At 44.8% G+C, this 25,752-nt stretch overlaps 1 protein-coding gene across 1 annotated transcript in view; it reads right to left on the bottom strand.

The window, feature by feature from the left end:
* The window catches only part of LOC122816248 (aurora kinase A-B-like), a 284,795-nt gene that overhangs the window by 78,411 nt on the left and 180,632 nt on the right, over nt 1–25,752 (bottom strand). Inside the window, exon 3 of the mRNA XM_044088988.1 lies at nt 6,002–6,304. Within this exon, the coding sequence (XP_043944923.1) occupies nt 6,002–6,304 (303 nt within the window). The remainder of the gene's footprint in view (nt 1–6,001; nt 6,305–25,752) is intronic.

Below are 25,752 nucleotides of genomic sequence, written 5' to 3' on the forward strand. Positions count from 1 at the left end.
TAGCGGATGCCCTCTTAGCACTTCTTGGTCATTAAAGTACAATTTAGGTGCCAGTGAACGTCTGACCATCTCCATTTGTTGCAAATTATCTTATTCTACATCATTTTCCCACAGCAAGGAGAGATTAAGCACCTTCAAAAAAGCTGGAAACTTTAAAAAATTCAAGATCCTACAGGCAAGGCTGATGTGGCAAAAAAGTGAGTCCATTCAAAAATGCAGACGAGAATCTTTTAAAACAAACCTTTTAGATTTCAATTTAAACTAAAGTCAGTAAACTTTGTTCCAAAAAAGTACAGTTGTGTACGCTTACATAAATGTAGATGTTAGAGTGTACTCATTGTTGCACACATCACATTTGGGTCATCTGCCTGCAGGTAGCCCTCAGCCGGCCTGAATACTAGTCTTGGGATTTCTGCGTCGGATGTAGTAAATGTAAATTCTTCCATAACGTCAGGTGTATAAAACACGCAGCTGACGCCATTACATCAGTTTCTTGCCCTAGATGTCAGGTGCCCCCACAATAGGAAGCAATTATATGGTGTGGAACACCCCCAGCAAAAAGCAAATACACATAGTACAAGACATGCCAAACCAAAGAGGATAGGTGAAAGCAAAGACAATCAGGGGGCTGGAGGGAGGGTAACCAGGACTGCAACAGTGAATACACTCCAACATCTACATTTATGGTAAGTGTACACAACTGTACTATGTTTAGTGTTTCACTGTTGCAGTCATCACATTTGGGTTGATTCCCAAAGCTAAGGAAGGGTGGAGGTAGATTAAGAAGCATTAGGGCTAGCAATCAGGCCCTGTAAGACTGCTGTGGCAAATCCAGCTCTGGATTTAGAAAAAAGACAGGCAAGTGGTAATGCTTGGTGAAAGTGTGTACAGAGCTCCAGGTTGCTGCTTCGAGGATGTCACTGGTAGGGACTCCTCTGAGAAATGCAGTACAGGTAGATGTAGCTCTAATGGAATGTTTTCTTAGCCCCTGTGGCGTAGGTTTTCCATGGTGCTGGTTAGCAGAAATGGATGCAGTGTGCTATCCATTTGGAAATGGTTTGCTTTGAAATGGCCTTCCCCTCTGCCCCTGCAGCAAAGCTGACTAGCAGCTGTTCAGATTTTCTGAGAGGCTTAGCCCTGTCCAACCAAATAGGATCTAATCTGTCTGTGCACATCCAGAGAATGCAGTATCCTTTCCCCTTTATTCTGAAAATTAGAGAAAAAAAGTAGGCAAGTGAATGGACTGGTTTAAAGCCACACTAGACACCACCATGGGCATAAAAGATGGGTAAGTCCCGAGGGGAAACCCTGTCCGCATCGTAGAAAATGAAGGGTTCCACTGCCATAAGGGCCTGCAGTTCAGACACTCTTCTTGCTGAAGTGATGGCTAGAAGTAAAGCTGTTTTCAAAGAGAAATTTCAACTCTGCTGTAGCAGCCGGTTCAAAGGGGGGGGGGGGGGGTAAGTTTTTCCAGTACAAAAAGTTAAGGTCCCAGGCTGGAGTGGGAGCTCTCCTGGGGGGGGGGGGGGTCAGGTCTTAATTTTTTGGCCCCTCTAAGGAACTGCTTTACCAGAGGATGAAAGAAGAGGGGTGGCTCAGTATTATGAGCCAAGATGAGAGGCATAAATCTTTATGAAAGAGAATAGGCCCTTGAGCATTTCTGTTAGGTAATCTAGTATACGAGGTAAGCTTGGCACCGTTGGGCCCATCCCCTGAGAATGGCTCCAGGAACAGTATATTTTTCACTTTTCTGAATAGGATTTTCTAGTACTAGGCGGCCTTGTCTCAAGAATGACATCCAGCACCTGCTTACTGAGGGCTGCTACAGGTGAGCTCATGGGATTAAGCCAGGCTGCAAGGTTCAGGGTCTGAAGCGGAGGGTGCAGAACCTGTCCAGCTTGCTGGGACAGCAAGGAAGGTGTCCGAGGTAGGTGCCATGGTTGTGCTGTCAGACGGCGCAAAAGAGTGCAACAGTGCTGGCATGGCCAGTCTGGTGCAATCAGGATTGTCCTTGGCTTGTCCTGTTTGATCTTTATTAGAACCTTCGAGAGGAGAGGCAGAGGGGGAAAGGCATAGACAGAGGCTTTCCCAGGTAAAGGACAGGGCATCCACTTTCAAGCTTGACTGGGGAGTTCTGGTGCAGTATTTGTTCAATTGATAATTCTGAGGGGAAGCAAACTAATCCACCTCTGGTGTCCCCCATCTGTTCCTCAAAAGCTTGAATATTTTGGGTTCCAGTTTCCATTCGTGTGGGTCCATGAGATTTCTGCTCAAGTCGCCTGCCAGTGAATTCAATTTGCCTGGCAGGAATTGAGCTTGTAGGTGCACTTGGTTGCTCAAGGCTGTGTACCACAGAGCCATGGCTACTCTGCACAGTGGATAGGAATGGGCTCCCCCCTGCTTGTTTATATACCACAACTGTGGTGTTATCGGTCTTTACCAGTAGTTGTCCTGGAAGAATAGGTTCTTTGAAGGCTGTTAGAGCATTCTATACAGCTAACATCTCATTTGATTGATATGCAGGTGCATCTGCTTTGGGTTCCATTTGCCCTGAATGCACTGCCATGCCATGTGAGCCCCCATGCATAGTCCAATGCGTCTGTTAGGGTTTGGATGGCAGGGGGTAGAGTGAAAGAGTCCCTTGTTGTGGTTGCAGGCCTCTGCCCACCAAATAAACTCTGCCCTTAGATAAGGAATGATAGGAATTATAGTTTCCAGGTCCTGAGAATTTTGACACCATAGACTTTTTAGATGCCACAGAAGTTTCTTCATATGCAGTCTCGCATATGGAATTAATAGAATGCAAGAGGCCATGAACCCCAGGGCTTGTAGGATTTTCCTTGCAGAGAGCTGGGTTTTTCTGGCCAGTAGTTTGAAGTAGGTTGTCAAATAAACTGGTTTCTCCAAAGTAAGGAATTCCATTTGGGAAGTTGTGTTCAAGCTTGCTCCCAGGAATACAATCTGTTGGCAGGGTACTAAGTGTGATTTATTTTCATTGATTGTGTAACCCAGTGAAGTTAGAAGTCTCTTTACAAATGCCAGGTGTTGTAATAGCAAGTCCTGACTTTCCACCTGAAATCGGGCAATCGTCCAAGTATGGGTAAATCGGAATGCTTCTCTGCCTGCAAAATGCAATGGCTGGAGCTAGGCACACTTGTGAATACCCTGGGCGCAGTAGATAAGCCAAAGGGAAGTGCAGAGAACTGATCGGGCATAGAGCCTGTCAAGAAGTGTAGATATTTCCTGCAGGATTCCCTTATGGGGATGTTCAGGTAAGCTTCTTTTTAAGTCTAGGGCTGCCAGCCAGGCATCCTTGGCTAGCATAGGAAGCAGCTGTTGGAGAGTTAGCATTTTGAATTTTGGAACCACCAGAAAGATGTTGAGAATAGACAGATCTAGGATAAGACACCAGTTCTCTTTTCTGGGAACCAGGAACAGTCTTGAATAAAAGCCTTGTCCTCTTTGTTCTTTTGGGACAGGTTGAATAGCCTGGAGGATAAGGAGAGAAAGTACCTGCTTTTGGGCCGCCATCCACTGGTTTGGGAGGAGGTCTGGCTATCCACTTAGGGTTGGGAGTGAGTGGAAGTGGAATCTGTAGCCTAGGGAAACAATGTTTAAAACGCAAATGTCTTTAACAATGTATTCTCAGTTTTTTGCATGCAGGGCAAGTTTTCCTCCTAAAGGTGCAAGTAGTTGAGCAAGGCTTGGAGGAGTTAAGGATAAGTCACTGTGCAATTTTACCATAGGGGGTGGCTTACTACTCCCCGTTTTGGACATGTGGAAGCACCCCACTGCTTAGATCTGTGCATAACCATAGACTGAAGTCTTGGTGGTCTGCTGACCCTGAATTTGGAATGAAAAGGCATGGAAGGGACTGGAAAGGACCAGTTCTTTGCAGGCCAATGCCTACTGAATCTAGCTGGCTGTACTTGTAAGAAATCTAACAGTTTGCATCGATTTAGCTTTTTCCTCCATCCTTTGGAGGACTTCTGCTTTATTGCCAAATAGGCGCTCTTGGTTTAAGGGTGCATCCAGTAATTTTGCTTTTACAGGATTTGGCAAGTTTTGTTCCTTAAGCCAAGCATGCCTTCTAAGTACAGACCCAGTGACAGCAGCCCTGCAAGATGCTTCTAAAAAGCATCAAAACCACATTGCAAAATAGGTTTGCCAACTTGGTCAGCAGAATGCACTAAGTCTTGTAAATCGTGTTCTGCACAGTCAGGAATCAACATAATTTTCTGCGTTTAATTTAACATATGAAACTGTCAATTTAAAGCCCAAATGGCCAGCATAGCAGAGATGTATACCTTCTTACCCCATCTGTCTAAAGGTCTAGAATCCCTGTCAGAAAGGGTAGGATTTTTGGCAGTAGCAGCCTTAACGCCTTTTGGTCCTTGGGAAATGGTCTCTGGATCCACAGTAGGATTCTTGAAAAGGAATTTGAGAGAGTCAGGCACTCTATAGTACCCGTCAGGTTTCCTGGGAGCTGGAGGCAAAGTATCCGGGGGTAAGGCTGGATTCCAAGAAAACATCTACAATCTCCAGAACAGGAGGGATAGCTAGAGGCCTTTGCTGAGGCAGGCTTAAAAATTCCCCGAGTCTCTTTGGACTGAGAATAGTCCTGGCCTTCCCAGCAGAAATGCTCCCCAAGGGAATGCAAGGTTTCACCAAAGGAAAAATCTGGAGGGGAAGCAGAAGGAATGGAATCCTCTGCATCAGAATCCTCATAGGTAGATAAGGGTATGTCCTGGTAGTCAGGAGGAACAGAGATATCAGATTCCTGATCAGAAGGAAAATCCGTTCTAGGTCTCTTAGAGGGGAAAGGCTAGCTTCCTTTAATTAAGGTAATAAGGTCTTCAGTCATTCATTTTTGAGGCATGTGGGCCTGAGAATGCACTTTGGTCATCTGTTTCCTAGGCATAGTGCAAACTTTAGGCCTGAGGAATTCGGTATTTTTGGATTGAAACGAAGTAGATTTAATATGAAAATCAGTAGGCCTGAATACACCCTCAGAAGCCGGTGCCTGCACAGTGGCTCCAGACCCGTACAAGGTAGAGACATCTGCAGGTTTCATAGTCGAAGCACCTTGCGACATTACCAGACTCTAAATGGGTCTCAGAGGCCTGCGAATCTGTAAAAGCTGGTATCGGGCCGCGAAAGCACCTCACTGAGTATTGGCGACTAGGTTAATGGTAGCATCGACAGTTTTGGACCTATGCGGTCTGTCTTTATCCTTACATTTTTTTGGAAGATCGGTAGTCGGATGGCTTAACTAAGCCATTTTGGAGTACAGAGATAGAGAGCAAAACTATTTAGATACAAAAATAGCCCGACGAATAGCTCGGTCGTTGAAAAAGGCACAAAACTGACAGTGAGGGACGTCGTGGTCTGGACCTAAACAGGTGACACAGTAAGAATGAAAATCTCTGGAGGTATTTGCTTTCCACAGCCAAGACAATTATTTTCAGACATCGGTTAGAGCAAGAAAACAAGGATCCCCAACGTTAGAAGACTTCTGAAATTTTCATTTGAGTTTCAGTCCTTGAGTCTGGCGACCAGCACTTGCTAACTGCTTCTGCTTCGGGCACTACACTGCAAGAAAGACTGATATGGCATCAGCTGCAGATTTGTACACCCCTGACGACCTGCCGTCATGGAAGAAACTACAGCATCTGACGCAGAAATCCCAATACTCTGGTTTTCAGGCTGGCTGAGGGCTACCCACAGGCAGATAATCCAAATGTGATTACTGCAACAGTGAAACATGAAGAACATCTAGTGTTCCACCAAGAGATACACCACTCAAGTTCATCTGTTGCACCCACACCAACAGAGAAACTAGCCTGCTCAAGCGGATTTGTGTGGAGAAAAGAAATCTGAAAAGGAAATGTGCTAAAACCAGTTAACAGATAAGAGATCATGACCAACAGCAACAAAGGCATCAGCCCCAACTACAACAGACCAAGAATAATGTAGTCACCTTGGCATAAAAACTACATACAGTGTTCTGAGATTGTGGTTCAATGACTGGCTTTGGTACTGCAGGCTTTGAGACGGGTTGAGGTTGGTTCTGAGTCACTGAGCGAGACTGCTGGGCTTTGGCTTGCAATTGTGCAGGTTGAAGTTGTTTTTGGCCTAAAGGCAAGGGTTTCTGAGAAGACTGCGACTGCAAAATTCGCTGAGGGCCATTTGAAGGACACAGCGTACGGTTTACACTTGTCCCAGCTTCTGCTGCTTGGCTTGAAGTTTTGTAATGCTGAGAGACAGGAACACGTTTTGGTCCTTCCAAAACAGGAGTTAAAACCTGCACAAAGAAAACAAAAAATGCAATACTGAACTCAGTACAAGGCACAACCATCATAAGCCACAAATACAATGCACAACCATCATAAGCCACATACTGTTTTAAGCCATTTCAAATGCATCTGCCAAAAAGGAAGATCACTGCAATGCAATCCAAACTCAGCCAACAGAGCATTTCGCAAATAAACCACTGAACAAAACTGATAGAAATGACTTGGGCTATCCAAGAGTTATCGTTTACAAGGATTTCCAGACAAGATTTTAAAAAAACAGAATGTAGTTGCCATATTAGAGCTGATAACCAAAGATGTAGTGCATCAACGAAGGAAGCCGGTGCTTATAAATAAATGAACAAAGAAAACATGAATCAATTTATTAGAACTAAGCACTTGTCTGCCTGAGATTTCATCATTCTAATGATGTCTCAGGCAGAGACAAAAGCGTTCATTTCTAAAATTCTGATTCACATGTTTTGAGTTCATTTTTAAGCACCAGTTTCTTCACTGATGCACAACACCTTTAGTTATTAGTTTTATATACAACATATATACATCAGCTAGTGTCTTAGGATAGCCTCCCAGCATTGTTTTGCATGTGTACACGAAACTCCCATATGTGCAAAGTGAAAATATGCACCATACTAGCCATGTAACTAGCTCCTACTTTTGCCATCAATTAACAATGAAGGACCACCTTCCTATAATGGAGATAAATGGAGAAAACTTATCATACAATTACATACTTGCCTTATGTGCACAGTATTTCAACAGCAGTTGCTGACAGACCAACTGCCAGACCAACTGATGGCAAGAGGTTACAAGATAGAGTATGAATGAAGTGCATGCCAAAATACTGAAGATCATGCTACTAGACAGAATCCTCAAACTTTGCAAGAGTGTGTCATAGATAAAGATAGGAAGACAGACCAAAGGCAAAGGCTAAGATACTAGTCCAGAAGCACCACAGCAAACTCCTCCTGGTGTCACAATCCAACAGTGCATGGTGAAGTTCTGAACAAGCGACCTAGTGACCACAGTATAAATATCCTCAAAGAAAAACACTGGAAGCAGAGACACTCTGGGAACTGGTCCCAAAAGCTTTTTTTTTTTCTAAGTAGGTGGCTACCTGCCGATGAAACACTTTATGCAAACTCAGACTGTACACATCCACGCTTTAAAATGCTTTCCGCACTTCCTGCACTCAAAGAAAAACGGGGAGATGAATAAAATATTTGAAGGACAATTCTGACATTGTCAGGAGGAAGCATGGATTAATCCCCTACGGTATATCTGACCTAAGGGCCTGCAATGAAATCAAATAGGCCCCAAAAATAAGGCACAGACAACCTGAAGAATAAAAAAAGCAATTTTTTTTATATAAACAAATGCATCTGTAAATAAATCCATTAAGTGTCTTAGTGCAATGCAATATGTCCTCAGCCTTGCCCTCTCCCATGTATTTACATTTTCCCTTCCATACTATCAAAGCAAGTTTGGCAGGTAAGCATTAACCAGACAACTGGAGCTGCTGCTGGACTGGAATGTTAATGACTTATCCACAGAGGCAGAAGCTCGACCAACAGACCACTTTATTGCACAAGATGCACCAGTTCTCCACCACTGACCTAGGTTTCGTCACAAAGACTTCTTCAGTGTGTTGAACCAGGTTTATATACACAATCAATTAAAGAACTACTACATAATTAAAATTCCAATCAAGAGATAACGCTTGTTAAAAACATAGGCAACAAACACATACTACCCCACCCTTTAAAAACCAAGGTAAATATAAATAGCTCACAGCTAAAATGACCTCTATAGATGTGGGCTCAAAGAAAACCTCCCGACTTAACTGCAGGCAAGGCCTGGTTGCCTCTCAAGCCCTAACCTACATCAGGACTGTAGCAATGACCTCTCCTGGATCCTAATATGTCATCCCATCTCACCCACCCAGTGAGTAGTTACCACCTTTTCACTCCTCTTGCAGCTCCTGCAAGGTCCAGAGTAACTAGTCAAACTTGTGTCACTAACACCCTAGCCAGGTGTTCTATCCCTGTACACCATGGAGCTGACCAATAAAAATGTCTGAACCAAACATAAGTGGGTAGGAAAGCCCAATAATTATGAAATTCAAGTCCCAAAAATGGAAGTTGTTCAGAAGACAAAGGAAAAGATTCCCTTTAAATGCTACTTGAACGGCCAATGCTGGACCGCAATCCAGTTATCCAACAAGATCATACGATGCAGAAAGGAAATAAAGACATCCCAGTCATGGACTGTGGCCAAAATCATACAGGAACCTGAAGTCATGTCAGAAAAACCTGGAAGCAGACTAACTGCAGCTGTACGGGATACCAGTTTTGCTGAATACAGGAGATAGTCATTAAATTCAGGTGCCTGGAAGGCTCCTAAGAAATTCAAATCACCACCGATATTCCCAATAACAGGTCTTGTTTGACGAGGAAATCTAAACCCAAGACACAAGGAAAGTCTGTTGTCCAGACAGTTCCTTTACTTCTGCCAAGAGACTTCTGTACTGCAAAGGTGAAATAACCAAAGACCTTAACTTTTCCTGGTCGAAGGGCTGACCTGGACAAGCCTTTCCTTCTCCTCTGGAATTTACAATTAAGACAACACAGAAAATGGTGGGAAATACAGAAGACTCGCTTTTTGTAATGGAAGGAAGAATATATTTTACTGATCATTCACAGCTCTGAGACCTGTAACTGTTCCCTGCAGCTCTGTGGAGGGGGAATGCAAAACAAGCACATGAAATAGTTAAACTTGCTCTATGCCAGTAAAGCATTCTATGGCAACCCCCCCACACACACACACTCCACAACACAAGACGGCAGTGCCAACCATACCCTTGACATGTCCTAACTCCAAGACCATTGTACCTTGGAGTAGGGGTAAAGATACTTCAGACTGCATATTCATCACTCTCATTCAGTCAAGTTAAGTTAACCAGGACAATTAGTAATAGGAATTACAGTGAGCGATGAAATTACCATATTTTCCCCATGTTGCAAGTATGCTACGAAATGCCACATCAGTCTGCTCATTAGTGCTAGAATCAGCTGTTAAGTTGCCAAGATCATTCAACTGCATGTGAACCCAGAGTACACTTGCAGAGCCAAGAGCTTGAAGAGGGATTGGATAATAGCAACAGAGGTTTCTAGAGTTAGCTATACCTTGAATATGCCGAAATCTGCATCAACACAAATTGTTAAGGAGTGCTTCTTCTCAGGCTTTGGATAATTAGACTGAGTACATGCTAGCATTTTTGAATTTGTGCTTGCAAATGCACTACACTCCTGTTCCACTCTATCACTGGAATACCTGTTAGAGCAATTTAAGAGAATGAAAGCTACTCACTTAAAAACTACTGGCCACCAAAACATCCTTCAAAGCAGCACCTCATTGTAAAGAGGATCTGTTGTGCAACAGTTTAACTCTTCTGTTCTCTCAAGCTGGCAAGTTCTAGGTGATATCCTCAAACGCCATCTTAGCAGCTACAATTCATGCCAATGGGCTTTTAAGGGGCCAATATTTCTACTTTCTAATGTGCCACCCTCCACTGTGTTTAATGAACCAAAGAATTGTTTTTCTGCTAAACAGCATGTAATAGTCCTTCACATTGTAATCTGTATTTATAATCAAAGTGAAGTTACCCATATTTTTTCTATTTTGTTTTACATTTTAGTATTTCAGTCCCATCCTAACATCCACAAACCATATCCTCATTTTCTTCCAACATGCCAAAGGTCCCAAGCGTGAATGGCACTGAATACTAACAAGTTATTAGATTTAATTAGTACAACCATCTTTAGGTTTCTTTTTCAATACAGTGTGCCATAGAACCTGCATCTGGTGATTCTTCTCCCCAAAACCCATGGTAATGATTGGTAAAAGTCATCAAATATTGCCATAACACTGTAGTGGATACAATTTCATTAAATTTCTAGTGCTAAAAGTTACAGACTACCTACATACGGAAATTGTTGCAAGACCATAGTACAGGTGGCTCAAGGCATACTTTTTCCCCATGGTGTGAAACCTCTCAGTTTACCCTCACACCGTCCCCTACCCCATCCCCAATTCCCACCCACTCGCTTCTCTAGATTTACACTACCCAAAACTCCACCTCCAACAGCTGTTAGAAAACCCATGCCTTTTTGATTACCACACCCACTTTAAAATCCTTATTAGTCCTACTCAGGCCAATGCTCCTTCCACTTCTTTCCAAACGCCCCCCCCCCCCTATGCTTCCCTTTAATTATCTTCATAATCTCTAAACACACACTTCCATTATAGCTTTAACTAAACTTCCTTTCCTTCATTTTACTTAATCTTTTACTCTGCACTTACCTACCAAACTCCCTTTCATCACCTCAACAATTCAGCCAACCTGAAATCCTGCACAATAAGTCACCTAACTTGTAAAACACTTAGGATGAGGTCAGTGGTTTAAGAATGTTCAGAACACCCTGTGCTCCTACCAAAACCTCTCCAATAGTAATAGCCTACAAATCTTTCACCTATACCAACCTTCATACATCCACTTAATCAAGTATAACTACTACAGTCTTTGTTCACCCATCACAATCCTTACCTTACACAAAAATTCCATCAATATATCCAAAACACTAATTCTGTCTATGCACACCCAAACCCAGGTTCTAGCCACTCAAGTCTTACCACCTCATTCTGAAGCCCCTCCCCATCTCTATCATATCAATCTAAGAAGCAATTCAACTTCCACAACTCTTGTCTGAACAGCCAATACTCCACCCAATCTAATCTTATGGACCTTTAGCAAGGGAACAAAAATGCAAGGGTTGCTACTTTTATCAACATTACACTACTCATGCATTTTCCCACAACCCACCCCAACTGTCTCATACTCAAACTCTTATAACAAAGATAAATAGAACATAGCAGTTAAAAGGTCTTTGCATCCCACCCAGAAACGATCGCCTGGACATCTTCCAATATTCCCATATGAGCTCATACTAGGTGATGTCAACAAACTGGCAAACTCCACTAATTCTTCAAACTCTACACAGCTCTATATATTCACTTAACTAATTTCACTAACTAGACTTGAAGCTTCCACTAGACAATCCATCCTATACTGGATACTTGCATCCTCCCCAGACCCAATCTCAAACTCTGGCACGCTGACAACCAAAGTGACCATAACCCACTACCTTTTGTGGGAACTTCCCAAACTCAAACTCATACAGGTAAGAAAACCAACTTCCTTTAACAGATCTTTCACACTAACTGGGAATCCAAACACTTCCAACAGAGGATGCTGTAACGGAACGTAAATCCTTTTTATAAGATTTCTTTCAGTCCGGGGGGGGGGAGGCCTACAGCTAACCAGTTCAACAGACCCTACATTAATGCAGTTAAATCCATAATTAGTAATACACCAGACCAATTAACCCACCCTTGCAAAGTTCTTATCTACCTGCTTATTTCTCTTTTCAGCCCATCTCCAAAGCATTAAATCTCCTCTATATGCTGAAACCCACGACACCTGGACCCAACCTTCCTCGGTGAATACCTCAGGACTGCAGAAGCTATTGCATACCCCATATCTCTACTGGGGCAGAAAGTGTTGTTAGAACATTATGGAAAAAACATTGTACATTCTATCTTTGCACAAAAGTGGTACCTAAACTGAAATTCTTTTAAGACAGCAGCTACTTAATCCTTTTTACCTACAATTCTAAAGAAATGTACACATTCAAATCATTAGCCATCAGAAAACTTGCTCTCCCCCTACGTGGTTTCAAACAGCCCCACTATTGCTTTATTCCATTTCCTCTCTATTAAGGGTGAATTGAAGGTAAACTCTGCATTATTTCTAGACTTGCCAAAAGTCTTCAGGACAATTTCTCATTCATAAAATCTACAATCATCATACGCAGGGTTAGCAAATGCATCTATTCTCTGGTGCCATTACCAGTCCAATGCAGTGCAGTCAAATGGAATGAAAACCTCTCTACTTTCCTCCGAGTCAAAGAGTCCCACAGGGCTACATTTTAGGTTCCCTGCTAGTCACCATTAATAGCCTACATACCACCAATAAACAATTGTGCAATACAGACAACTGTACTTTGATCTACTCATCTAAAACCCTCCTACAAGACTTAACCCAATATCTATAGAAGCTTTGCTCAATCAACTGCTTCTCGGTTACAACAAAAAAAAGTTTGTCAAAGTTTCCGCAGAAATGAGAAACTCCTAAATATATACACACTGGGCGTGGTTGTCAGAGTTGGGCATTTTTCACCCACATTTGTCACACTGTTTGAAACCTAGAACGGTCTTTTCAGACATTGATAACACTAGTATCAGAGGCTAAAAAGTCCAACCAAACAGTAACACGTTATACACTATACAGAGTTCTACAGAGTAAAGAAAAGTACAAGATCTCCCCATCCCTCTCTTTTTGGAATACCAACTGTAAGAGGAAGGGAAGGCATACCCACAAGAGTAGAAAGGAAGGGCTGTACCAACGATTGTACTTTCGCTACCAGGAGGTAGAGGGTAGGAAGATTAGTGAAAGAGAAATGAACTACAAAGGAAAGAATTAAAACTTAAGGAATGTTAGAGTTTGTTACTGAAAAAAAAAAAAACTTACCTTTGAGCGCGCTGGCTTGACACGTCTTGTAGGGAACGCAGCAAACGAGATCTTTAGAGACAAGAAGAGGAGCACTATGGGTAGGACTTTGCTTGAGAGCTTTTTGGCTGGCGCAGGGTTGTGAATGGGTCGTGTCGGCTCAGAGGACAGAACCAAAGTCCTAATCGTAAGGAATCAAGATATAAAATATCAGAGCAAAAGTTATGTACTCACCATAACGATTGATCAGTGTTGTCGGTCTCCATTTGGTTCAAATTGTGGGTCTTTGGATTAGACTCTGATCAGACACCAGCCAATTCCACTAGACTTCAAACTCACACCACCTACCTTACCTACAAACTCCACGCTCCTCTCCCACATGAAGACCACTCAAAATTTACTAAAAAAAAGTTCCAACCAAAAAGGAAACCGTACTCCAAAAATAAGGAGCAAATGACCATCATTGTCAGGTCATCACAAAAAGGGGAGGTTTCCATAGCTACCGATGGAGGAGGAGGTTGAAGGATATTCTGTAACAGTGGAGCCAATGAAAGCACTGCATCTAGACAGAATACCTGTCTCATAATGCAACACATTTTGTGGTGACCCAGCCAAGTGCCAGCTGCACAATCTACAGCCTTCCTTTCTGTAATATCAGTGGAAATAGCCATAGACCTTGTCGCACAACCTTTAGACTTGTGTGGAAGAGTCTTTTCAAAGACTATGCAAACTAAACATGATCCAACAGCCACTTGGAGAAAATTACTTTAAATACAGGTGAGCCCAGTCTAGATACAAATAATGGACTGGTTATAGTCCAAATAAATCTGTTGCCTAGGTACATCCAAACAATGCAAAAGGTATTTGCCTTTATTGGAGAAAATGGGAAAAATATATAGGAAGATGAACCGTTAGGTTATTTTCAGAATCTAACTTTGGCAGAAAAGGATTCTTAAGAAGCAAAACCTTTATGAAACACCAACTAAGAGGTGAAGAATCAACTTGCAACTGAAACCTTGCAGAACTACCTACCAGCAAAAACAAAGGTCTTTCAAGACAGTAACTACAAGTCAAACATCGCCAAGGGTTCAAAAGGAGAGTCTGGAAAACAAATTGCAAATCCCAAGAAGAAACTAAATCCCAAACTAGGTGACACAATAAAAGGGTACCTTTGAGAAAAGCCTTGGAATCTTGAGTGCAGCTAAAGGAACATTCTCCCTGCCAATGTGAAAATTAGAAATAGCTGTCAACTGCACCTTAATGGTAAGAAAACTATAACCAGACTCCAACTCAGCAAGAAAAGCCTAAAACAGATTCGAAAGGAAAAGGTAGCGAGCCCACCGATTTCACCCATACTGTGAAATGTCTCCACTTGCTGAAATTCCTCGTGGAAATGAAGATGTGCATTACAGCTTAGTAAAGCTTCGGATATGTAGCCATCAAGGAAACTGGAGAAACCGTAAAGGACTGGAGAGTGTGAGAGTGGGGTGGGTAACCAAATCTAGAGAAGAAATGAGATCCAGTGCCCAAAGGGGTAGTTTAGAACAGGCCATAGGAAGGGAAACCATATCTGATTAGGCCAGAAGTGCACTATGAGGATTACAGTCACTGAAGCAGTCTGGCTCCTGGAGGAATTTTACAATCAAAGAACTGGGGGATAAGCATACAGGAGTCCCAAGGGCCAAGCAAGTAGAGCTTCAGGGTGACAGACTGAAGCATAAAAAGCTGCTGCACTTGAGTGTTGGACAGGGAGAGAAATAGGTCATAAGAGTGCCCCAGCTCTGGAAAAAAAAATGAGCCGCAATGCTGATTTAGAGACCACTCATGAGGCGGCACAATGTTCCTCATGAGGATACTGGCCAGAAAGTTGGACTTCCCCAGATGGGTATTGCAACCAGAAATTGCAGAGATGAAAAAGAATCACCAATTGACAAACGCTCAAGTCCTCAACAATGAGAATATCATGTCCCCCCTGCTTGAAATATCAGGCAACCAGATTGTCAGCATCGCAATCACACCTCTGGGAAGGGCATCCTGAAAAGCTTGCAATACGAGGACTGCTCTCATCTCCAGGACACTGATGTGAATGCCAGCCTCCACAAAAGACCAGGAACCTTGAACCATTCTCCCCTCGAAATGTTCCCCACCCAAAAAGGGGAGGAGTCTGGTGACTGGCCAAAGAGGAAGGACAAATGTTCACTGAAAGGAGACTGAAACCACTATTAACTTTGGTTGTGGCCTACTTTTGTCAACCATACTGGAAAGACAATTGGGTGAGTCATGAATGACCACTATTACTGGAGCCCATTGTCAAGTCCTCACATCTAGCTAGAACCACCAACCCTAAAGACATTGCCATGTAGCCTATGAGTTTCAAAACTGCAGTAGCTTGAAGCTTCGAGTACAAGAACCAACAGCATACTTGAAGGTTCATTGCTCTGGAGCCTGGCAATTTGCCCGAGTATCCAAGTGGCAACTTATGAACTCCTGCAGACTCCCATCTTGGATAATGAACCATAATGCTCAAGTGGTTGCATAGCTGGAGTAGTGCCCCTGGCTGTGATCAGTAACTCTGGCTCCTTATGACCCCCCCCCATCATCCAGGTAAGGAAAGAACTGGAACCCCTGCAGTCGTAGCCAGGCTGCAGCAGCACTGGTATCCCTACAGTCAGAGCCAGTCTACAGCCACTGCTATGTATCTGGTGAAAACCCAGGGGGTGGGCTGGGGCAAAACCTTATTTGGCATTGACTGGGCCCCAAGCTAGAAAGGCAGGAATCTCTTGGAGCACCTCTGTCTTTATATGATGGCAGGCACCCTTGACGTTTTATCAAGAACATGCAATTGTCCTTCATCAGCACAGGTAAATGGACAGCACTATAACTGTCCTGAATTTGGTGCATTTAACAAAATGGATTCAACTTGCTTAAATCCAGAATAGTCCTGAGGTCCTTGTTCTTTGGTACCAGAAAGAATCTTTAGTAGACAATGGATCCTCGTTGGCCTGATGGGACCGCTTGAATGACCTGGTTTGCAAGCAGCTTGTGAATCTCACACTGCTTGCAGTCACTGATGTTTGGGAGACATTTGAAAAAAAGAAGTAATGTCTTACCATAATGTTCCCACCGTGTTGTTGATCATCCATTCATCACTGATGGGTCATCGGTTCTGCCCTTGGAACAGAGTCAGCCTTATACCAAGCTCACGCCAGCCAAAAACTCTTGAGCTACGCTTTTATCCACAATACCCTCCTCCCTGTTACCTCAGATAGAGTTTGTCCCAACTTAGTAAAGCAGGCGCAGTCTGAGCAAAAACCTTAATCCAGGAGGTGGACCCAAAGTATCCCCCAGGAGCCTCTAGGAGGGGGAAGGAGGATGGGATGAATGGATGAAGATACACAGATGGAACGTTATGGTAAGAACTTCTTTATCTGATTATGTTAATCTTCATTCCATTCATCACTGATGGGCAGAGTCCCCAGCTACCTTGTGTCACTTGGCAGCCCTTGTGGAAGAACATTCCTGAGCACGATTGAGCCAAAGAAGCTCTTCCTCTGCGGAAAAACATTCCTGAGCATGATTGAGCCAAAGAAACTCTTCCCCTGAAGACCACATCCACTTTGTAATGAGTGATAAATTAATGTAGCCACTGCACGGAGGTACTCCATGAAGCTGTGGAATGGAACGCCACAGAAGTAGTCACTGATCTAGTGGAGTGAGCCCTGATGTTTGATGGAAAAGACTCCAAGCCATTTAGAGAAGGTCAGTTTAGAGACAGACTTTCACTATTTTTGGACCAGAAAAGGATATAAATAACTGGTATGAGTTAGATTGTTTTTGTTCCAAGTAAAATCTCAGTTATCTGTGGACATAAAGTAAATGTAAATACTCTCCCTTGTTTGAAAATTTAGGAAAGAACACCGATAGGTAAATAGTCTGATTAATAGAGAATAAGAAGTTATGAACCTACCATAACGTTCCATGTTAGTTGTCTTCATCTCGCTTTCTTTCTTGCTGGATGGGTTCAGAGCCAAACCTCGGCTCTGACTCGGCCTTTTACTAAAGCTCGAGAGCTATTTACCGGCTCAAGGCCTCCCCTTATCCCACAATGCTAGGCGTCGGATACTCAGATCTCGTTAGGTAGAGCTAACACCAAGGAACAAACACCAATTCCCACCACAAGGTTTACCTACAGTGCTACAAGCAGAGGAGGACGTAACCTAAAAAGGAGTCAACTATAGGAAGAAGGCCTCAGAGATTCCTTTCGGTCCTGACCAGGCTAGGGGGGGAAGGATGGAAGGTGGGACGCAAGAAAGAAGGCGAGATGAAGACAACTAACATGGAACGTTATCGTAGGTACATAACTTCTTAATGTTAAGTTGTCTATCTCACCTTCATTCTTGCTGGATGGGACAGCTTCCCTAGCACCTTAGCCCTGGGTGGCTCAGACTCCTGTGCACAGTGGAACCAAAATCAGCTCGACTCCTGGAGGCCACATCCAACTTGTAATGTGAAATGAAGGTATGAGGAGTGGCCCATGTGGCTGCAGCACAAATAAATTCCATTGGAAGTCTAGCCTGATAAGCTAACGACGTAGCCAATACTCTGGTGGAATGAGCTTTTGGTTTTGTAGGTAGTTCCCTATGTCTCAGTTGGTAGATCAAGGTAATAATGGAGGCCAATCACCTGGACAAGGTTACCTTAGAAACTGGTAGGCCCTGCTTGCCCTCAGCATAGGACAGGAAGAGTTGATCTGATTTTCTTGTCTGCTTGTTTCTATCCAAATAAAAGCGTAATTGCCTGTGAACATCCAAATAGTGTAACTTTTGTTCAGCTCTGTTTGAATAATTGGGGAAAAAAGACAGGAAGATCAATAGCCTGAATGAGATTTGTCTCTGAGGGTATTTTGGGTAAAAAGGAAGGATCAGTCCTGAGTGAAACTATCTTTGTGAAAAATAAGATAAGGAGGGTGAATACAAAGGGCTTGAAGTTCCGATACTCTTCTGGCTGAGGTGATGGCAATTAAGAAGATAGTCTTCCAGGAGAGTAACTTTAAGGAACAAGAAACCGCAGGTTCAAAAGGAGGGAGAATCAATGAAGCTAATATCAAGTTCAAATCCCACAGAGGAGGGGGATCTTTAACTGGGGGTCTAAGTAAAATAGTCCCCTTAAGAAAGGCCTTACACAGTTTGTGGGACATGATAGACCAACATGAAAATTAGCAATAGCAGCCAACTGGACCCTAATGGTGGCAGACAAGGAACCTGCTCGAAAAAGTTCCGCCAAAAAATCCAACACGCTATGGACAGGGGCTGTAAAGGGGTTTATATTCCTGGCCTCTGCCAGAGGGAAAAATGTTTCCACTTACTAGCATAAATCTTCCTGGTAGAAGACTTATGCGAAGTATGATTTCACACACTGACTGAGAAATATGTGGAAGCCTGGCTAAGGTTGCAAGTGGAGCAACCAAGCTGTGAGGTTGAGAGAGCGAAAGGATTGGTGCAGCTCGCCCGACTGATGGATCAAGAGGTCTGGCACTGGGTCCAGATTCCAGGGCTGCTCCAGCAGGTGACAATGCAGGAATGGGAACCAAATTTGTCGAGGCCAGTAAGGAGCAAGGAGGATCATCCTGGATCCCAAAGCGGTCACTTTCTGAATCAGTTCTGGAATTAAGGGAAAGGGAGGGAATGCATAGAGAAGACCCCGGGGCTAATCGTGAACTAGAGCGTCTCTGGGGGAATGGCCTGGGAGAGGAAAGACTGAAGAAGTCGCTGCACTTGCTGTTGAGAGGGGTTGCAAAAAGGTCGCACGGTTGACCCCATCTGCAGAAAAATTTTTCCGCTACTGACTGATTGAGACAACACTAGTGAGGCATAAGAATTGCTCTGCTTAGCCTGTCCGCTATGACATTGGATTTCCCAGGGATGTGCGTTGCTATCAGAAACCGTTGAGTGGAGATCGCCCACTGCCAGAGTCAGAGTGCTTCTTGACATAAGGGATAGGACCTGGTTCCGCCCTGCTTGTTGGATGTACCAGACTACCGACATTGTCGGTCTGAACTGCAATAGTCCCGGTAGGTAGAGAGTCCTGAAGAGCTCTCAACACTAAAAGTACCGCTCTCATCTCCAAGACATTTATGTGCAGGTGGTACTCTAGGGGTTGCCAAGTGCCCTGGACACTCCTGCCCTGAAAATGCCCCCCCCCGATCAGGGAGGCATCTGTCATCACCGTGGCAACCGCAGGCGGAAGGACAAACTGTCTGTCCTGAAAAAGTTGAGGGGAGACCATCCACCAAGAGAGATGGTCTTTGCATGATTGGGTGATTTTGTGAGACATTGGAAGCTGTTGGAAGGACCATTGGGTAAAAAGCATCCATTGAAGAATCCGCATGCGAAATCGAGCCAGGGGAAGTAATGTGATTGCTGCTGCCATGAGACCCAAAGTTCAGTACAAATCTGGCCTGAATTCTTTTGCACTGTAGTAATGTTTGAACATGTCGGCGTTTCTCTAATACTCTTTCTAATGGAAGTTTTGCCGACAGTTCTTTTGCATTTAGAATGGCGCCTATAAAAGGTTATAGACTGACAAGGCGACAATGCAGACTTTTCATAGTTTATAGAGATACCTAGCTGAGAAAGTTTGTATGGTATAATCCCTGGCTCGGATTAGCTGATGCCTGCTGGAAGCAGTTAGGAGCCAGTCATCTAAATATGGAAACACCTGGAATCCTCACAGTCTCAGGTGAGCCGTAACCACTGCCATGCATTTGAACACCCTGGGGGCTGTGGTGAGATCAAAGGGCAGGGCTCTGAATTGATAGTGACTGGCTCTCAGCCAGAAGAGGAGAAACGTTCTTGAGTGTCTGTCCATTTTGATATGGTAGTATGCATCCTGAAGGTCTACAGAGCACATCCAATTGTCCTGACCCAAAAAGGGTAGAAAGGACCGAAGCGTGACCATCAGGAACTTTGTTCTTTGAACAGATTTGTTTAACCTGCTGAGCTCCAAAATGCATCTCCAGTCCTGTCTTTTTTGGTACCAAAAAGAACTTGGAGTAAATCCCAGATCCTTGCTGGTCTGCTGGGACTGGTTGGATAGCTCTTTTTTCTAGCAGTTTTGAAATTTCTAGAACTGCTTGTTCCCTTAGACCTGGTGGAACATCTGGAAGGGACTTGTTTGTACGGGAGTGTGGACAAAGGGGATTTTGTAACCCTCCGATATGATCGACTGTACCCATTTGTTTTGTGTGAGGAGTCGCCAGGCTTCTGGGTACAGTGACAATTTTCCCCCCAGACTGCCTCAGAAGGTGGCCAGTTGGGCAGTCCCTCAGGGGTGCTGAAAGGGTTTATCAAAGAAGGATTCCCTGCTACCCTGATTTTGCGGACCCCCTATGCCCCTCTGGCAGCATCTATTGTTCCCTCCTCTGCCTCTGGAGGGAAACTCGCCACGTGTGTCAGGCACGACTACCTGGGGTTTGCAAAACCACATTTTTCCACTCTTGACCTTTAGGGTATGGTCTAGAGGGAGTAGAAAAACTGACTCACACGGCAGAGAGAGTCTTGCCTTCCTGCTCACACCAGGTAAGTGTATCCCTTACCTGTGGTCCAAACAAAGCCGAACCATCGAAGGGGGTATTGGTGAAGGATGCTTTAAAGGGGTCAGCAAAGTTACATAACCACATCCAGGCATGTCTTCTCAAAGCCACGCCTGTGGCCCTACTCGCCCAATCGGCTACATAAGAAATGAGCCGCATGGAGGAGTTAACTATAGAGTTAAGGGTTGCCAGCTGGGAGTTTATCTTTTCCTGAGACCCCACAGCAGATGGATCCTGAAGGGTATCACCCAGCTCCTTAAGGAGATCCTTTTGAAGGCGGGTGAAATGGCAGATAGTTCAGCACGGAAAAGCTCGCTGAAGAAAACATCCGCTTCCTGTACCTGTCTATTGTCCTAGATTCTTTATTAGGTGGCTGGACAGGCACAGAAGGGTCAGCCAGCTCCTTCTTAGTGGCTGCTGCAACCACCATGGCATCAACAGGGACACCCTTCGTAAGAAACTGTTCATCGGACGGGGCAGTGATGAATTTTGCGGGCCTGCGGGGGGAGTTCCCAACACTGTGTCCGCCATCCAGCCCTCATCTAGCCCACAGCCACCACAGTGGGTCGAAAAACGAGAGGAGAGAACCAAACGGGGCCCAGGATCACAGACTAGTCCAAGGAAGGGTTAGGTTACTAAGAGCAGTCCTGTTCCTCTGGATTGAGATCTCTGTCTGAAAAGGACAAATCCTCAGGGACCTTGGGACCGGGCCTACTCCCCCTTCAATCTCCAAGTCTCTGCCCGGGAGAAGTCAACATTCAACATGTTTTTTCTTCCTCTTCCATGATCAGCTCCTCCAGAAGATACCCCATTCCCACACTGGCTTACCTGGGCTACCTGAGGCTGAGTGGGACATGAGCTTGATGAGGCAGGGGGGGAGGAGCGATGAAAGGTGAGGGGAGGGAGCGAAGGGGAGAGCAGGTGGTCAATGGTGGAGCAGACACAGGAGTCTGCCCTCAAGGCACCCTCGTATCAGGGACATGGAATCCCTTCCATCCGAGAGAACAACGACCTTGCACATGGAGAGGCAGAGAGACGGCCATGGCTGCCGAGGGGGGCAGCTGGGCCAGCAGAGGCCTCCAGAGAGGGAGGGATGGGAGTTCATAAGGTCGGGATCCCACAGGGAGGACATAAGGAGTTCGGAGCCTGGAGAGGAGGAGGAGCCCAGACAATGATCGGCTCAAGACGCTGACGGTGGAAGCCCAACGAAGCTCTGGCTCCAAACACTTCAAGGAGCCCAAGCCAGCTCTGGCTCCAAAGCGATAGCCAGTCTGTTGAGAAGGGCTAGTCAACACAGGACAGGGAGCCAGTAGTCAAAGCTTTAGAGACAACTGAACTTTCATGATCAGTCATAGGAGTTGCCTGGAGACCCTCTCTACCTTGGCCTCCAAACAGGGATCTATGAGAGGACCTGGGAGCCGAGGATTCGGACCCGGGAGGGACCCTCATACCTTGGGGGTGAGACCGAAAGTGAGAGAGGAGGGAGAGAGAGAATGCAGATCGAGGTTCTCCGGAACAGACAAGAAGGCAGAGTCCTGCCGGCATCAGGGCGTCGGGTTCCAGCTCTGCAAGGTAGGAAGCAGCAGAACAAGGAAGGGCGGCTAAGGAGGCAATTGGCTCTGTCCGAAAGGCGCTTAAAGGGATCCTTGGCTTTGACTGAAGGCTTCAGGCTTGGCCCCAAACCAAAGCTACTCCTGGGGTGCTCGAGGAAAAAAGGGGAAGGCAGGACACAGAGTAACAAGGGTCCCACAGGTGTAGGGGCTCAACACAGGTGTGACCCCTCCAGAGACACAGAAGTTACAAGAAAAATCCTACTTTAGAGCCCTAACTAAGTAAACAAAACCATTAAAGATTAGGGAAGGGGGGGGGGGACTAATGACAGGAAAAAAAGTTTAAGTGGGATCTAAAGGGGTTAAAAGATTAGATTAAACTAATAGCAAAAACTATCTAAACATTTTAACAATCCTGACTATAAGAAGTAATAAAAGAATTATACGACCTGGAGCCAGTAAAAAAACGCAACCTCATAGCTGAAGCGGCAAACGAGACCTGGGTATCTGATGCCTAGCATTGTGGGATAAGGGGAGGCCTTGAGCCGGTAAATAGCTCTCGAGCTTTAGTAAAAGGCAGTCAGAGCCGAGGTTTGGCTCCGAACCCATCCAGCAAGAATGCAGGCGACAGACAACTTAACATCTCAGATTACTTTGGGAAGGAAGTGTTGGTCCGTAGTGATACTCTGTCCTTATGAAAAATCAAATAAGGACACTTTCTGCAAAAGAGCCTGGAACTCAAAAGTGTCTGGCAGATGTAATGACCACCAGAAAGAGATATTTCCATGATAGAAACTTGATGTCAAGGGGCTGCTGGCTCAAAAAAAGGCTGTGTTAAAGATTGTAAGACTAGTGTGAGACTCCATGGTTCTATGGGCTGCTTAATTGGAGGTCTCGAGTAATAGACTCCTTTCAAAAAGGTTTTGCTTAGGCAATGAGAAACTGGAGTCACCAAAATCATTATGAAAATTCAAAGTGGCAGCTAAATAAACTCAGTTGATGCTGTGACGCCATTCTCAAAGAAGTTTGACAAGTACTGAAGTACGGCAGAGACCGGTGCAGAATATGGATCTAGTTCTCTGTCGAGACCAAACAGAAAATCTTTATTCATCAGCATAAAGTTTCCTGGTGGATGGTTTATGAGAAGCCAGGATAATGTCACGTACTAGAGAGGAAAGAATACAGTGTCTGGTGATCGAAGTAAAGAAGCCAAGCTGTGAGCTCGAGACCGATCAAGTTTGGGCATCTCAACCCTTGGGGGTGAGAAATCAGATCTGGAGCTGGATCAAAAGATCCATGGTCAGCAGAAAGGGGAACCATACCTGGCAAGGCCAAAATGGTGCTACGAGGATCACTTTGCTTTTCAATCGAAGAGCTTTCTTCACGAATCGAGGAATCAGAGGAATAGGAAGATAAGCATAAAGCAGTCCCGTGGGCCACTCATGGATTAGAGCATCCCTCTGGGACTCTCCCTAAGTGGAAATTAGGACAAAGTAGTTGCTGCATTTGTGGTTGGACGGGGAGGCGAATAAGTCGCAGCAAGGCTGGCCCCAGCGGCTGAAAATCTTTGCCGCTATGTTGAGGGACCACTCATGAGGCAGGAGAATGCATCTGCTCAATTTGTCTGTAATCATGTTGAAATTCCCCAGGATATGCATTGCTATCAGAAAACAGTTAGAAGCCATCACCCATTGCCAAACTCCCATGGCCTCTTGACATAGGGCATATGACTTGGTTCCTCCTTGTTTGCCGATATACCAAACTACTGACATGTTGTCCGACTGGATAGCAATTGTTCCCAAAGGAAGGGCAGACTGAAAATGCCTGCAAAGCCAAAAGCACTGCCCTCAGTTCTAGAATGTTTATGTGCAGATTGGCCTCTAAATCAGACCATGCGCCTTGGACAATCATTCCCTGAAAATCAATGGCGCTGGGCTGAAGGGTGAAAGCATCAGCTCCCTACCAAGATAAGTCTTGCTTCCATCGATTTGTTATTCGAATCAGTAAGGACAAAGGGTGGCGATTTGGATACCATTGAGTTAAAAGCCACTGAAAGAATATCATGTGAAGCCTTGCCAGGGGTACTACTGATATCAATGTTGCCACTGACCCCAACAGCTGCAGGACCTCTCGAGCTGAAACCATGTTGTGACAGAGTATCACTCAGAGCTGGATCCTTAGTCTTCGTAGCCTGTGATCTGGGAAAGTGATTAAGCAAGAGCAGGTATTGAAAATCACACCTATAAATAAGACTGGGTTGGAGTTGGATTGGATTTCTCCCAGATTAGAGAGATTCCCAGATGATTTGCCAAAGAGGGTGTAGTAACAACGATGTTATCAATAGATGCTTGGTGGGGGCAGTGAGGAGCCAATCGTCTAGGTATGGAAACACCCAGAATCCTTGTAGTCTCAAGTGAGCTGTCCTGAACACTCTGGGGGCTATAGAAAGTCCAAAGAGCTGCACGATAAATTGGTAATGATTGGCTCCCAGCCAAAAGTGAAGGAACCTTCTGGGACATTTGTCCACTTTGATGTGGTAACACATCCTGAAGGTCTATCGAGCACATCCAATCGCCTTCCTCCAGAAAGGGGAGAATGGACTGAACCATGACCATCCAGATCTGTGTCCGGGTGACTAAACTTGTTTAAACAGCTGAGGTCCAAAATTGGTCTTCAGTCCAGTGTCTTTTTTGGCACCAAAAAGAATCTTTAGTAGAACCCAGATCTGATGGGACTTGCTTCTTCCCTTAGACTGGGTGGAATGTTGGGAATTTGTTTTGGTGGCTTTGGGTAGGAGTTGAATGGAACTTTGTAATCTCTGGTTATAATCTTCTGCATCCAAGAATCAGTGGTAATAGTCAGGCATTGGGTTGCAAAGAAAGACGTCCCCCGACTGCTTTCAAAGGAAAGCAATCAGGCTGCTCTTCAGACTGCTGATAGAGTTGTCCAGAGAATGAATATCTGGAACCCAGATAACGTGGACCCCCCTCTGCCTCTGTAGGGGCATCTTTCGGAAGAGTTGTCCCCTCTACCTCTGGGGGTGAACTCTACATGAGTCATGAAAAGAACCTGGAGACTGTGCCACAATTTTCCACTTCTCTGGTTTCTGGAAAAGGAGTGTTGAGGAGTGGAGAAATCCACACCAACGGCAGTGTCTTGCTCACACCTGGCTAGCGTGTCCTTCACTTTAGGCCCAAACAGGGAAGACGCTTCCACTGAAGCATTAAGGAAGACTTAAAAGGATCTGCAAAGTCACATAGGCGCATCAAGGCGTGACGTCTCAACTACACCTGAACCCGCAACTCTTGCTGCCTCTTCAGTTCCATGTGAAATTAACCCCATGGACTTTCCAGGGTCGCTAGCTGCAAGGCTACCTTGTTAACCTTGTCAGACACCCGTCTTGATAGAGTACCAGTGAATTCAGAGATGAGGTCTCTCTGGAGTCTGGTGATATGTGCCAGGTAGTTCAAGGACTGAATTGCAAAGGTCGATGAAGAAAATACTCGCTTCCCCAGTCTGTCCACTGCTCGGGACTCTTATGCGGATGAAGACTGTGGCTCTCCTCAGGTGAGCTCTTTTTGTGGCCGGCACCATCACATCTACTGGTAAACCTTTTGACCAATGTGGGTTTTTTTTTTTTTTTGGGGGGGGGGGGGTCTTTTCTGATCTCCT

The sequence above is a fragment of the Protopterus annectens genome, chromosome 12.part0, assembly GCF_019279795.1.
Source record: "Protopterus annectens isolate FY-2018-M chromosome 12.part0, PAN1.0, whole genome shotgun sequence".
NCBI lineage: Eukaryota > Metazoa > Chordata > Ceratodontiformes > Protopteridae > Protopterus > Protopterus annectens.